General features: G+C 42.6%; 1 protein-coding gene across 1 annotated transcript in view; it reads right to left on the minus strand.

The window, feature by feature from the left end:
- Window positions 1-17236, minus strand: part of TBCD (tubulin folding cofactor D) — a 223223-nt gene that overhangs the window by 31422 nt on the left and 174565 nt on the right. The window contains exons 29-33 of the mRNA XM_063456052.1: window positions 16932-17023; window positions 13982-14122; window positions 2214-2297; window positions 636-794; window positions 388-526 (exon numbers count right to left, since the gene is read on the minus strand). Of these exons, the coding sequence (XP_063312122.1) occupies window positions 388-526; window positions 636-794; window positions 2214-2297; window positions 13982-14122; window positions 16932-17023 (615 nt within the window). The remainder of the gene's footprint in view (window positions 1-387; window positions 527-635; window positions 795-2213; window positions 2298-13981; window positions 14123-16931; window positions 17024-17236) is intronic.

Genomic DNA, 17236 nt, shown 5'->3' on the forward strand with positions numbered 1-17236 from the left:
AAATGTTATAGTAACTTACTACGAGTCCCAGAGCTCAGCCAGAAATGTTATAGTAACTTACTACGAGTCCCAGAGCTCAGCCAGAAATACTGCAGTGAGTCACTCAGCAGTATGTTTGGGGGGTATTTGCTGTAACTTACATAAAGGGTTATTCATTTTGTATTTGTTGAGGGAAAGCTAAATCACAAATGGAAATCTACAACTAAAAGTTTCATTTCAATAAAACCCCATCCCCCAGTGGCCATTTTTCTCCTGGAAGGACCACCGACCTAGATGTGTTTCTTGCATTATTTATATTAAAGGCATTTTGCCACATTCAGCAGGACATTCCGTGCAAACCCACTGCATCGAGTCCCAACACAGAGAGAAGACAAGGAAAACTCTTACTGTCGATTCAGTTAATCCACCAACAGACACCGTGAGACCCATCAGTACATGGTATCGATACGCAGGTAAAGCCAAAAGCTGTGTGACTTTAGGGAAGGCTTGTGATGGAGCAGCCCAGTTCAGAGAATCTGCCTGTGATCTGCGCAGAACAAACACATATTGAGACTTGTTCACCCTCTCTTCTATAGACAGCATAACCTGTGCACATATAAGGGAGCAAGACGGCCAGTGCTTGTTTTGTGTGTTACCTTGGGAAAATCCTCTCTAGATCTTCTCGATGTGGAATATGTGGGATTGGTGGATTGTTAAAGTAGACGAGATTTAGAAACACGGAGGCTGTGTGCGCTCGGAATCTATCGATTTTCTCAGCTGACTGTTGCGCCAGGGAGCACATCAGCCTCTGGCAGCTGTAAGAAAATCAAAAGACAAAGCTCGGTTTACAATGCACCAATCACAGAGATCACTTTACAAAGGTATAGAAAGGGTTAAAAGGAACACTTTTATACATGGTTAAAATCTGGACTCAACTTAAAAGGGTTACTCAAACCACCATGACCACTTCAGTGATTTGAGGTGATCATGGTGGTAGGAGTATGTGTGTGCAGTGTTTCAGCTTAAAACACCACACGTACTGAATTATCTGCATTTGTGTGCCAGGGGTTAATTGCACACCCAGCACACGTGAGTTAGGCTGCCTCATGTCAATTCTGTGCATATTTTGCATCTGTCATCAGTGTGACAGACGTGAAAATCTTCCAAGATTGCTCTCCCCTCCCTTCCTCCGTGCACTTCCTCCCACCACTGAAGATATGGGAAAATATCCTCCCTCTCATCGCTGGCCCAGAACATGCATGAGAAGTCTGTTGTTGGACCACGCGCGGCTGCCCTGACGTCACGAAGAGGGGTTGAAAGCGGCGCTGGGAGCTTTGCCCAGCCCTCGATTCCAGGTAAGTAAAAACCTACTTTAAGATCTAAAAATAGGTGAGGGTTATTGTTATAGTGCCCAACAGGGCATTAGTAGCTTAATATACTTTGTCCGACAAAGGGTTTTAATAACCTTTTAACCAATAAACAGTTCAGCTAAATTATAGTACGCCCACTACATGTAATAATGTTACACATTATAATATAATGAAGGAACCGCAAAAACTTATTTTGTACATTTGCAGAGGTGAACGAAAACTATCACAGACCTGGAATTTGAATGTACAAAAAACGAAAAGGTGACAGCGCGCATTTCATATTGCCTTCTTATAAACCGTGATCTACGATGTATCTGATTGTCCTTTAGCAGTGGCTGAATGTCACACCTGGGGCTTATTCACTAAATGATGAGTTGTAGTAAAAATCAAGAACAGAAAGTTGGGAGAAAAAATATCGGAGTGCTATCTTGGCCTAAATGTTTACATTTTCTTGTCCATTCACCATTTATAGATTGAGGATTTATTCACTAAACATTGTTATTTATATATCGCAAACATATTCCACAGCGCTTTACAACTATAGAAAGAGGATATTTAGAGGTGAAGAAGGCCCTGTTCAAACAAGCTTAAGATATGTGAGGATTTGAGGTAGGCAGATATATATCATTAGTGAAACTTATTGGGACACTGAACAGGATTCGAACCTGGGTTTCCTGCTTCTCAGGCAGTGACATAACCACTGCTGAATGAATGACAAAGATACTTATGAAAAATGGATTCTACAAACCGGATAAAAAAAAAACTGTCCAATGTTTTAAAATGTGGCCACTGTAAAAACGTGCTTATGGCGTTTAGTCTGTACGAGCTATGCTTTATTCACTGTGTCTGATAGACGTGACTTACAAGTCTTCTTCTATAAGGATGGGCTCACTCTGTGCCAGTAATAATGTAATGTTCATCAGACTCTCCATTGCTGCTTCACGGACCCTGAAAGCAATAAGTGACAACCGAATGAGAAACATTAACACAAGCCCTACTATGAGAAGGGCGATATGCCCAAAAGTGAACTAATCAAAAACATCTGTATAGAAAGCATAATGCATCTTGCCACCAGTGTTTCCAGTGTGAGCTGATACTCAATAAAATCAGGAATATTTTGAAACAAGGAGGCACCATAGTGGTGTTTTTTTGGTTTCGTTTTTTTTTTTAGAAGATAGCACCTGCTTTTTAGTGACATTACCAGTTGCATGCCAAATTAACTTAGGACACAGCATGGTTGTGGGCACCCATATAGTGATACCATGAACTCTTTTCGCACATCATTTTACAAACAATGTTATAATAAGCACTGCCTCCTCAATGAACTTCATGAGAACAAGGAGGCCCTGTCCACCGAGTGTTAATTGTATTTAATATTGAAGAAGACTGAAAATGCCCACAAGATGGGCAAAAGGAAAAGGCACACATTTATAATAATACATTTTGTAGTCCATTGTAGTACTTACAGTGCACCAAACTTCTGGAATAAAAGGGAATCATGACATGTCACACATGTCATGTGTCCTTAAGGGGTTAAAGACATCCAACTTCTTCTGGGGATGTGGAACAGGTGCCAGGGACCCAGGTAAGTTGTTAAACAGTACTAAAACATTTTGACTACTCATCGTGGGACAGTGACATGGACACTCTCTACAACAGGCTGTATATGTTGTTATGGTACTTGGAGTGTTATTTTTAATTTCTCACAGTAAAGCCAGGTGCATCTTAAATAAAAAGGTGTCCGCTATGTTTTTGCTTTCGCAGTTTTCTTAAGCACCTGTAGACACCCGAGACAAGACCGAGCAAGTACTTCTTATCCAAAAAAACAGAAGGTTGCAAATTTTCCCATGAAACCTTAAAAAGACGTTTCTGTCCTTGAAAAGGACTATTCAACTGAAAATAAACCTTTTTGTTTAACATCCTCTGACAACACTGAACACGTTGCTCCTTTTAAATCAACACTTACAAACAACGCACCTTGCAAAAGGAAATTCATAACTTTTCATTGTTTTCAAGCGCAATAGATTCACTTTCTACTTCACACCGATTACTATAGTTCTATACTGCCCACAAAACTAATCCCACGATACCCCCTACCAGCTGCACCCATTCCATTATACACCCTACCAGCTGCACTCATTCCATTATACCCCCTACCAGCTGCACCCATTCCATTACACTTCCTACCAGCTGCACCCATTCCATTGTACCGCCTACCAGCTGCACCTATTCCACCACATCCCCTAACAGCTGCACCCATTCCATTATACCCCCTACCAGCTGCACCCATTGCATTATACCCCCTACCAGCTGCACTCATTCCATTATACCTTCTACCAGCTGCACCCATTCCATTATACCTTCTACCAGCTGCACCCATTCCATTATATTCCCTACCAGCTGCACCCATTCCATTATACACCCTACCAGCTGCACCCATTCCATTATACTCCCTACCAGCTGCACCCATTGCATTATACCCCCTACCAGCTGCACCCATTCCATTATACCTTCTACCAGCTGCACCCATTCCATTATATTCCCTACCAGCTGCACCTATTCCATTATACCCCCTACCAGCTGCACCCATTCCATTATACCCCCTACCAGCTGCACCCATTCCATTATACCCCCTACCAGCTGCACCCATTCCATTATACTCCCTACCAGCTGCACCCATTCCATTATACTCCCTACCAGCGGCACCCATTCCATTATACCCCCTACCAGCGGCACCCATTCCATTATACTCCCTACCAGCTGCACCCATCGCATTATACCTCCTACCAGCTGCACCCATTCCATTATACCCCCTACCAGCTGCACCTATTCCACCACATCCCCTAACAGCTGCACCCATTCCATTATACCCCTACCAGCTGCACCCATTGCATTATACCCCCTACCAGCTGCACCCATTCCATTATACCTTCTACCAGCTGCACCCATTCCATTATACCCTTACCAGCTGCACCCATTCCATTATACCTTCTACCAGCTGCACCCATTCCATTATATTCCCTAACAGCTGCACCCATTCCATTATACCCCTATCAGCTGCACCCATTCCATTATACCCCCTACCAGCTGCACCCATTCCATTATACCTTCTACCAGCTGCACCCATTCCGTTATATTCCCTAACAGCTGCACCCATTCCATTATACCCCTATCAGCTGCACCCATTCCATTATACCCCCTACCAGCTGCACCCATTCCATTATACCCCCTACCAGCTGCACCCATTCCATTATACCCCCTACAAGCTGCACCGATTCCATTATACCTTCTACCAGCTGCACCCATTCCGTTATACCCCCTACAAGCTGCACCCATTCCATTATACCTTCTACCAGCTGCACCCATTCCGTTATATTCCCTACCAGCTGCACCAATTCCATTATACCCCCTACCAGCTGCACCCATTCCATTATACCTTCTACCAGCTGCACCCATTCCGTTATATTCCCTACCAGCTGCACCCATTCCGTTATACACCCTACCAGCTGCACCCATTCCGTTATACCCCCTACCAGCTGCACCCATTCCATTATACCCCCTACCAGCTGCACCCATTCCATTATACCCCCTACCAGCTGCACCCATTCCATTATACCCCCTACCAGCTGCACCCATTCCATTATACCCCCTACCAGCTGCACCCATTCCATTATACCCCCTACCAGCTGCACCCATTCCATTATACCCCCTACCAGCTGCACCCATTCCATTATACCCCCTACCAGCTGCACCCATTCCATTATACCCCCTACCAGCTGCACCCATTCCATTATACCCCCTACCAGCTGCACCCATTCCATTATACCCCCTACCAGCTGCACCCATTCCATTATACCCCCTACCAGCTGCACCCATTCCATTATACCCCCTACCAGCTGCACCCATTCCATTATACCCCCTACCAGCTGCACCCATTCCATTATACCCCCTACCAGCTGCACCCATTCCATTATACCTCCTACCAGCTGCACCCATTCCATTATACCTCCTACCAGCTGCACTCATTCCATTATACCCCTACCAGGTGCACCCATTCCATTATACCCCCTACCAGCTGCACCCATTCCATTATACCTCCTACCATCTGCACTCATTCCATTATACCCCTACCAGGTGCACCCATTCCATTATACCCCCTACCAGCTGCACCCATTCCATTATACCCCCTACCAGCTGCACTCATTCCATTATACCCCTATCAGCTGCACCCATTTCATTATACCCCCTACCAGCTGCACCCATTCCATTATACCCCCTACCAGCTGCACCCATTCCATTATACCTCCTACCAGCTGCTCCTATCCCATAATAGCTTGTACCTTGCCTGAGAGATCTTCTACCAATTAAACTTTCATTCTTTACTTTAGCTAAGGAATCTTACACGGTGCTCTTTTATCTGAAACACCAGCTATTTATATCCAGCCAGTGATAACAAGTGAAGCATTGCCTGGGTTAGTATTGGTACAAGCTGACTGGGCTTTGGTTCTCCAGTACAGAAAGTATGAAAGAGTGGAAACAGAGGCAGCGAAGGGCTCTATGTGGGTGTCAATAGTTCACAGATTCTGCCAGAAACTGCTTTATCCAGTATTATCATTCCTTGGGATTATGTGGATATGAACGTCTGGAGCTCTTACACTTGTTACCTTGTCTGAGAGGTTTAATATGAAACCTGAGAATACCAGCTTAAGATAACAATTTTTGTGCTGAGTATAGTTTTTTAACCCCTTTTGCACATAAACACACGCAGCAGCAATTGTCCTTGAATTGTCCTTATTTCAGCAGGAAAACTGAATAAATGACATAGGAGAGTTCTCAAAGAAACTTAAAGTCATAGCCACCAGATGTGGTACTGGGAGGGACTGAACCAAAAACATGCCACTGTGATAAGTACAATGTGGCTTGGAAGGGCTCGCCCACAAACATTCCACCAGCTATATGATTACTACAACGTGGCCCATCTGGACTGGCCCACAAACATTCCACCAGCTATATGATTACTACAACGTGGCCCATCTGGGCTGGCCCACAAACATTCCACCAGCTATATGATAAGCACAACGTGGCCCATCCAGACTGGCCCACAAACATTCCACCAGCTATATGATAAGTACAACGTGGCCCATCCAGACTGGCCCACAAACATTCCACCAGCTATATGATTACTACAACGTGGCCCATCCGGACTGGCCCACAAACATTCCACCAGCTATATGATTAGCACAACGTGGCCCATCCAGACTGGCCCACAAACATTCCACCAGCTATATGATTACTACAACGTGGCCCATCTGGACTGGCCCACAAACATTCCACCAGCTATATGATTAGCACAACGTGGCCCATCCAGACTGGCCCACAAACATTCCACCAGCTATATGATTACTACAACGTGGCCCATCCGGACTGGCCCACAAACATTCCACCAGCTATATGATTAGCACAACGTGGCCCATCCAGACTGGCCCACAAACATTCCACCAGCTATATGATTACTAAAACGTGGCCCATCCGAACCGGCCCACAAACATTCCACCAGCTATATGATTACTAAAACGTGGCCCATCCGAACCGGCCCACAAACATTCCACCAGCTATATGATTACTAAAACGTGGCCCATCCGGACCGGCCCACAAACATTAAACCAGCTATATCATTAGTACAACGTGGCCCATCCGGACTGGCCCACAAACATTCCACCAGCTATATGATTACTACAACGTGGCCCATCCGGACTGGCCCACAAACATTCCACCAGCTATATGATTAGCACAATGTGGCCCATCCAGACTGGCCCACAAACATTCCACCAGCTATATGATTACTAAAACGTGGCCCATCCAGACTGGCCCACAAACATTCCACAAGCTATATGATAAGTACAACGTGGCCCATCTCAACTGGCCCACAAACATTCCACAAGCTATGTGATTAGTACAACATGGCCCATACACATTCTACCAGCTATGTGATTAGTACAACGTGGCCCATACGGACTGGCCCACACACATTCCACCAGCTATGTGATTAGTACAATGTGGCGCAAACACATTTTACCAGCTATGTGATTAGTACAATGTGGCCCATCCGGACTGGCCCATACACATTCCACCACCTATGTGATTAGTACAAAGTGGCCTAGAGATTAACTGGCCCACACACATTCCACCAGCTATGTGATTAGTACAACATGGCCCATCAGGACTGGTCCATACACATTCCACCAGCTATGTGATTAGTACAATGTGGCCCAGCAGGTCTGGCCCATACATATTCCACAAGCTATGTGATTAGTAAAATGCGGTCCTTCAGGACTGGCACATACACAATCCACCAGCTATGTGATTAGTACAACGTGGCCCAGCAGGACTAGCCCACAAACATTTTACCAGCTATGTGAATAATACACATTGGCCCATCAGGACTGGCCCATACACATTCCACCAGCTATGTGATTAATACAACGTGGCCCACCAGGACTGGCCCATACACCATCCACCAGCTATGTGATTAGTACAATGTGGCCAAGCAGGACTGGCCCATACACATTCCACCAGCTATGTGATTAGTAAAACGTGGTCCATCAGGACTGGCCCATACACATTCCACCAGCTATGTGATTAGTACAATGTGGCCCATCAGGACTGGCCTATACACATTCCACCAGCTATGTGATTAGTCCAACTTGGCCCAGCAGGACTAGTCCACAAACATTCCACCAGCTATATTATTAGTACAGCTTGGCCCATCAGGACTGGCCCATACACATTCCACCAGCTATGTGATTAGTACAACGTGGCCCATGAGGACTGGCCCATACACAATCCACCAGTTATGTGATTAGTACAAAGTGGCCCAGCAGGACTAGCCCACAAACATTCCACCAGCTATGTAATTAGTACAACAGGGCCCATCAGGACTGGCACATACACAATCCACCAGCTATGTGATTAGTACAACGTGGCCCAGCAGGACTAGTCCACAAACATTCTACCAGCTATGTGATTAGTACAACTTTGCCCATCCAGACTGGCCCATACAAATTCCACCAGCTATGTGATTAGTATAACGTGGTCCATCAGGACTGGCCCATACACATTCCACCAGCTATGTGATTAGAACAACGTGGCCCATACACATTCCACCAGCTATGCAATTAGTACAACGTGCTCCATAAGGACACCTAGTGGATTTAAATACGTGCCCCTGCAATTATTACACTTTTAGCCTAGAATAACATTTTAAGCGAAGGCATGGATGGTTGAGGCAAGGAGCTCTCTAAATTCCACACGCAAAGAGTAACAGTGGAAACATTCCACATGCAAAGAGTAACAGTGGAAACAATCCCAGCTCTGCATGCTAATGAACAGGTTAAAATAATGTGCATGTGGTCTTTTTTTTGTTCCTGTAAAGTTCATGTGACTGCAAAAACAATCTTTTCAAGGAATGAAGTAGCGATTTAGAAGTTGTCTGTACAGTAACAATACAGCTTCGCTGATAAAAGGTTCTGCTACCTTTCTAAAAACAAGAGTCACAAGCTCGGAGTTTATAATGCCACATCCAATTCCTGTCCCAGCACACTTAAATATCACCTTTTGTCCATTAACGAAACAAGCATCCTCATTCCTCGTGTCACGCAGCACGCCCAGGGTGTGACACTCACATTTTAATGTTCACTTAGCACCCTGTTTTTCAGCATTCCTCCTTAATGCTGGCACACGGCACCCAGACTTTAGCCCTCGGGGCAGCGCTTCCTGCGTTCCAGTGGTTGCAGTGCTTCTAATGCTGTGGTCAACCCTGACCCTGCTATGGGGTAGTACAGGGGGCCTAAAAATTGTTTCTGTCTGTGGAATACCTTAAACATGATACGAGTACTGCAAAAACACATACCCAATCTGTTACTATTCCCTTCAGTCTGACTTGCAACACTAGTACAAGCTTGGTAAGTGTATAAATAATAAAACATCAATCTGTTTTGGTATCCTCTGATGAAAACCAATGTATTAGAACCCTGCGAGGTGACGTGGATGGATACTTGATCATTCCCAAGATTTTCACATAGGGGGTTACAAAGAAACATAGACTGTGACAGCAGATAAGAACCATTCGGACCATCTAGTCTGCCCTATTTTCTTAAAACTTTCATTAGTCCCTGGCCCTATCTTATAGTTAGGATAGCCTTATGCCTATCCCACGCATGCTTAAACTCCTTCACTGTGTTAACATCTACCATTTCAGCTGGAAGGCTATTCCATGCATCCACTACCCTCTCAGTAAAGTAATACTTCCTGATATTATTTTTAAACCTTTGCCCCTCTAATTTAAGACTATGTCCTCCTGTTGTGGTAGTTTTTCTTCTTTTAAATATAGTCTCCTCCTTTACGACTGTGTTTTGATTTTAATTGCTAAATCTTTTGTATCCATTTGGAAGAAAATGAAGCATTATACAAAGAAAAATATGGATTGGGTACATCAGCTATTTATTACCACAATGGATGGGGTACACAAAACTATATGTAATAGTGGGATTGTGTCAATAGGAGAGGGTTGTGTAAGTCAGCTATTTATTACAGCAATTAAAACAAATAAATCTCTTCAGTTACATGTTTAAAGCAGTTTGAGATCCAGAAAATATACACCAATTTTTTATGGTAGTCATTGTTTTCCTTAAAATATAAAGTAATCTAAAATACACTGGTATTTTTAATGCATGCTTGTGCATTTAGCATTTTGTAAGTTTACTGCTTGTGCAATCCTGTCCCCTGGTGGTAAAACGTTAATATGCAGCAAACACAATCTATGTGCCTCTACTATAGATTCCATGACTATCTGAGAGAAGTGACCAATACACAAATTAGATTCTTCTAATGACAATACAGACAGCACACACAAAGGATTTGAGTTGTGAAAAGGCAAAAAAATACAGCTGTTAATTTAACACAAACAGCATATCCTCAGCCCATAACCCTTATATACTTGAAAGAAAAAAAAAATATTAACCCCATAAGGACCATACTTCTGGAATAAAAGGGAATCATGTCATGTGTCCTTAAGGGGTTAAATTTAATTAAACCCGGAAGTAATCATGAACAGCATGTTCTCTCTGGAACCCTAACAATTTCACAGCCCACTCTGTAGACAATGTAGACCAAGCATGTCAAACTCAAATTCTGGATTGGGCCACATAATCAAGGATTAGGTTTATGTGGGCCGCAAAAAAAAAATACCGTAAATTTTCATAGAAACGTAAGTTAAATTTTAAAAAGTACAGTATAAAAAAAAAAAAGTGTGCCCTTCTACTAAACCACAGCACCCCCCTCTACTAAATCCCAGCCTTCCTACTAAACTACAGCAGCCCCCTCTACCACCCAGTGCCAGATCTGATCCTCCCACCGACACACACATATTCACTGACAGACACACTCACACACAGACACACTGACAGACACACACTCACAGATAGACTGACAGACACACACACACACTGACAGACATACACATATTCACTGACAGACACACACACAGACACACACACACACTCACTGACAGACAGACACACACACATACTCACAGACAGACACACACATACATACAGACAGACACAGACATACAGACAGACACAGACACACAGACAGACACACACACACACACTCACTGACCGACACGCACATACTTGCCGACCGACACACTCACTGACAGACACACAGACAGACACACACACTCACAGACAGACACACACACTCACAGACAGACACACACACTCACAGACAGACACACACACTCACAGACAGACACACACACACACACTCACTGACACACACACACAGACACACACACACAGACAGACACACACAGACAGACACACACAGACAGACACACACAGACAGACACACACAGACAGACACACACACTCACAGACAGACACACACACACACTCACTGACAGACACGCACAAATACTCACTGACAGACACGCACAAATACTCACTGACAGACACGCACAAATACTCACTGACAGACACACAAATACTCACTGACAGACACACAAATACTCACGGACAGACACACAAATACTCACGGACAGACACACAAATACTCACGGACAGACACACAAATACTCACGGACAGACACACAAATACTCACGGATAGACACACAAATACTCACGGACAGACACACACAAATACTCACTGACAGACACACACAAATACTCACTGACACACACACTGACACAGACACACTCACACATTCTTGCACACACATACCGTATTTATTCGAGTATAACGCGCACACGTGTATAACGCGCACCCCTAATTTTCGATTAAAAATCGGTATAAAATTAAAATCGGTATAAAATAATAACTTTTTTATATGTTTAATTATAATTATTTATTTTTTGTTGTACCCCCTCCCTGTTTGTTGCCTTGCCAGGAAGGGGGGTCCAGTGGCATTGGCTTAGCTGTGAGGGGGGGGCAGCAAGCGTTTACTCACCTCCCAGCAGCTCCTCCAGCTCCCCAGTGTAAATCTCGCGAGATCCGCGGCCGTCAGAGCTGGCCGCGGGTCTCGCGAGATTTACACTGGGGAGCTGGAGGAGCTGCAGGGAGGTGAGTAAACGCTTGCTGCCCGCCCCCCCAGGACCGCCGGGCTTGTAATGAGCCCGGCGGTCCTGGGAGGTATTATCGGAGCACCCACTCCCTCCCTCTTCTGCTGGGCTAATGTAGGGATCCACCTCCACTACAGACTGCCTACTCTCTGCAGCTGCCCTTACCCGCCGCCGCTTGGTAAAAATCGGTACAAAATTTTGCGCGTTATACTCGAATAAATACGGTACTTTTCCTTATTGCTCCTTACCTTATGGAGCCAATGTGGAGCATCTCCCTGGGGTCCTTTCTGCTCCTCACTGCTCCCTCGTCATATTCCGGCGCCCAGCTTCACTTCAGATGGCGCGCGCGAGGGAGCAGTGAGGAGCATGAACACTGACCTCCCTCGCGGCCATCCTCCCGGGAGGGTAAGTGTTAGCAGAGTAGGCACCTGCAATATGGTGAAAGCAGGTGCCTACTCTGCTATAACACCAGCATGTACTTGCGGCTCGCCTAGCCGCAAAGATGGTCCTTGTGGACCGCATGTTTAACATGCTTGATGTAGATGGTACACAGAATTGCACAATTTCTTCACAGAAAGAGCATAAGAACATTAATTGCATCACTGGCACTATCACACCATTAAAAAAAATAAGACCCTGAATTTGAGAATGCAAGTAACCTGCCCTCATCAATAAGATGCGGGCGTATAGCTTTGGATTAGTCTCCCTCCATATAGTGGCAGATTATATAACAGTACATTCTATTCAAAATGGACTGGAGGATAGCTATAGCTGTATTAATAATATTTTATGATGGGTAGAGGAGAAGCTGGGATTAGTGACGAGTGATGGTGCGAGACTTTTACACTGATCAGCCACAACATTAAAACCACTGACAGGTGAAGTGAATAACATTAATTATATTGTTACAATGGCACCTGTCAAGGGGTGGAATATATTAGGCAACAAGTGAGCAGACGGTTCTTGAAAGTAATGTATTGGAAGCAGGAAAAATGGGCAAGCGAAAAGATCTGAGTGACTATGACAAGGGGCAAATTGTGATGGCTAGATTGTAAGCTCATTGGAGCAGGGTACTCATCAACCTATTTTTCCTGTAACATACTGCACCAGTATGCAGTGGTTAGTACCTACCAAAAGTGGTGCAAGAAAGGACAACCGGCTCATTGATGCACAGATGCACATGGGAAGCGAAGGCTAGCCTGTCTTGACCGATCACATAAAGCGCTACTGTAGCTCAAACTGCTGAAAAACTTAACACCATGATAAAAAAAAAGGTGTCAGAACATGATCATCCCTTTCCACTGCTGACAGCACATCGAATGGGACCTGGTCCATGGAGCAATGGAAGAAGTTTGCCTAATATGACAATTCATATTTTCTTTTAGATCAGATGAGTGGCCAGATGCGTGTGCGTCCTTTAAGAAGGAGGTGTTATGTTCTAAGCAATGTTCTGCTGGGAAACCTTGGATCCTCTCATTCATGTGGATGTTACTTTGACACGTACCACCTACCGAGAGATTGTTGCAGACCACGTTAACCCTTCATGGCAATGGCATTCCCTGGTCAAAGTGGCATCTTTCAGCAGGAAAATGCACCCTGCCACACTGCAAAAAATGTTCAATAATGGTTTGAGGAACAATAAAAAGAGTTCAAGGATTGCCAATCTGATTGAGCATCTGTGGGATGTGCTGGAACAACAAATTCAATCCATGGAGGCCCCACCTTGGGGGTTCCAGGACTTAAAAGATCTGTTGCTAATGTCTTGCTGTGAGGTACCAGAGGACATTTTCAGAAGGTTTGTGGAGTCATCACAGCTGTTTTAGCAGCAAGAGGGGAACCTACTCGATATTAGGCAGGTGGTTTTAATGTTGTGGCTGATCAGTGTATATTACCAGTTATACCAGATCTATCCAGTAAACATTTGCAGGGTTAATGTTTTATTTAAATATAGACTGAGAGATACAGATATACTCATTTCCATTTGGTAGATATTTGCAGTTTTTGTCTCTTACCAGACTCCGACATCTCCCCGGCTGTCTGTCGTGTAGTCAGACATGCATTCCAACAGTGTATTATATATAAGGGAGACATTCTCTCTGCACACAACATCATCCTGGGATCCGTCTGCTTGGACTCCAACTGTCTGACAAACCCTGAATGATGGAAAGAGAAGAAGCCATAAAATGTAAGATGGGACGCATTGCTGTGACCACAACAGTGACTGAGAATGCAGATTATATAATACTATGCAGTCGCAAGTCAGATCCTGAAAACAGTGTGCATGAGGCTGAGGGCACTGCCAGGTACAATATGTTGGTACTCCCCATTCCAGAGTAAGCCTGAGCACTTTGCCACAGTCAGGAAGACAGCCCCAGAGGAAGCCTCCAACTGCCCCTTTTACATATTTCACCAGTCTGTATACAACGTTTAATGTATGAATCCTGGTGTGTGTAGCAACATAATGTACCGCTTGTTCCAGCTTTTAATGTCCGATTGGAATATTTGTTTTCTGTTCCCCCACTCTCTTTCTTCCTACTATACTATACCATAATACATGTTGGCCAAACACTCAAAGAAGAACAACATTGAGAGAAATTAAAGCACTTTGATTTCTGATCCAGCAATGTTTTCCCTAAAATAGGCTTTAAATGTTAGAGACCTCGGTGTAAAGGGGAGATTATTGAATTTTATTAAATACCTATAAAATAAGTTGGTCTCTTTTTGGAAGTTATTTACAAAATAGAATGATGCTGTCAACTCATAATGATGTTGCAAAAATAAATCAGCAAAATAAAGGTACAATGCGATCTTCAACAAATGCAAACAAGTAAATCTGCAATAATAATAATATCAAAAAATCAATCCACAAACCTTAGAGCATTGTATCGGGATTATACAGACAGTTGCTGTAATTAGTATTAAACACAGCGGCTATTATATTTAACCAGTAAAATACGGCTGCCTGAGGATCATGAGAACAACACCTGGTAGAGATTTTCAAATTGTCTAGCATACAATTCTATTATCACGAATATTTCTGTTATACACATTCAATCCATTCTTTAACCCCTTCAGGGTGGAGTCAATTGTACACATTCTGATCAAAACAAACAAAAACTGGAATTTGACTATATGTCAGTTCAAACGTAATTCACCTCTTTCACATTAAGTACGCCCACACTAATTATATATAATTTTGTTCAGGAGAAACAGGGCTTTAATTTCTCATCAACTATTCATATATGAATAAAAAATATTATTTATTATGAATAAAATCTAAAAAAGTGTGAGAAATTGAGATTAAAAAAAAAATGTTTAGTTCTGCGTGGCATTTTAACGGTGAATGTCAGAATACTGTTAGATTTTACTGCAATAAAACAAGTTTTATGGTGTTTTGGAAAGTTACAGGGTTAAGTATAGCACGTTCTGTTTTTCAGTTTTTTCACATTGAAATTCGCCAGATTGTTTCTGTTGCCTTGAGACCGTGTGGTAGCCCAGGAATGATAATTAGCCCCAGGATGGCATACCATTTGCAAAAGTAGACAACCCAATGTATTGCAAGTGGGGTATGTCCAGTCTTTTTTAGTAGCCACTTAGTCCCAAACACTGGCCTTATATTTGACTCTCTAACTTTCCAAAACACAATAAAACCTGTACATGGTTTTACTCGGGAGACTTCACGGAACACAAACATTAGTGTTTCAAAACCGTAAAATGTATTACAACAATAATATTGTCAGTGAAAGTGACGTTCGTGTGTAAAAAATGCTAAATAACATCTTTTACTGAAAATATCATCATTGTAATACCATTTACCATTTTGAAACACTAATATTTGTGTTCAGCGAAGTCTCCCCATGTACAGGTTTTATGGTGTATTGGAAAGTTACAGGGTTAAATATAGTGCTAGCAAATTAAATTCTCTGCACTTTCTGCCAGGATTGTCAGGCACGTCAATTAAATTTTAATTAATAAACTCCCATAATTATATTAAAAGATTACTTAAATATACACATAGAATTTTAATATACATGTATTTAAATTCTACATGTACTTATGTAATCATTTATGTAATTATATATATATATATATATACACACATATATATATTTGCAGTTGTTTCTTTTTATTTATAGATAGATATATATATATATAGAATGTCATTCTAAGTGTATTTTGTTACCGATATATATATATATTAATAACAAAATACAGTTAGAATGAAATGACATATGTATTTATAATTTTTTTTTTAATAATTTATTTTTGTAGTTATACGTGTATATATAAATATAAATATATATATATATGTATATTTATATATATATAAAGTATCATATACGTAACTTAATTTTAAGTGTATTTTAATACTAATATATGCAATTATATTAATATTAAAATACACTACCTATGAAGTTACATATGTATAAGATGTATTTATATATATATATATATATATATATATATATAATATATATATACACATATGTATATTTAATTTATTTTTACATGTCTAATAATATTTTTTTTTACACTTCCCACCAGCAGTTCCCCTGCTGGCAGATCCACAGCCAGCTATAGGGGCCATGTGATCGCTCTTTAAGAGGGATCACATGGCCCCCGGGGGCCTGATTTGCCGTGGGAGGGCTGCCTGGGCTGTCAGGCAGTCCTCCCAAAGCAAAGCGCCGGGAAGGTAAGTATCCCAGCGGCTCCAGGGCGGCAAGCAGTTACAGCGTTCTATGCCGCCGCAACGGCTTTAAAGCCCATTTAATGCGGGATGGCATAGAACAACGTAACTGCGTTAAGGGGTTAACATGAGTTTCCCCAAACATAAACGTTAGCACATGTTTTATAGTACACACCGTTACATACATTTCAAGATGTGATATGTGCATCCACTCATGTGGAAAATAAGGAATCAGACAAAGAGATGGAGCTATAAAATCAGTAACAATAACGTACAGAGCGATGGCTTTCAGGGCATCCCGTCTAGATTCTGCAAAGCTGGCATTTTTACCAGTAATGAGGGTAACTTTCCTTAATCCTTCCAAAACCTGAAAGAAAACACAGCACTGTAAGGTCGGGCATGGTGTTCGGATTAAATATCTGATCAATAAGTGTAGGTTGGAGGGACGTGATCAATACTCTGGGGATAAGGCAATATGGAGCTTCAAGTTTTAGTGGTCAAGATAAAGAACACAAATCAGCATCCGTGCCAGAGTGCCTGCTCCCTCATGTACAGTACCAAAGTGATGTCTACTAACTAA

This window comes from Pelobates fuscus, chromosome 5 (genome assembly GCF_036172605.1).
Source record: "Pelobates fuscus isolate aPelFus1 chromosome 5, aPelFus1.pri, whole genome shotgun sequence".
Taxonomy (NCBI): domain Eukaryota; kingdom Metazoa; phylum Chordata; class Amphibia; order Anura; family Pelobatidae; genus Pelobates; species Pelobates fuscus.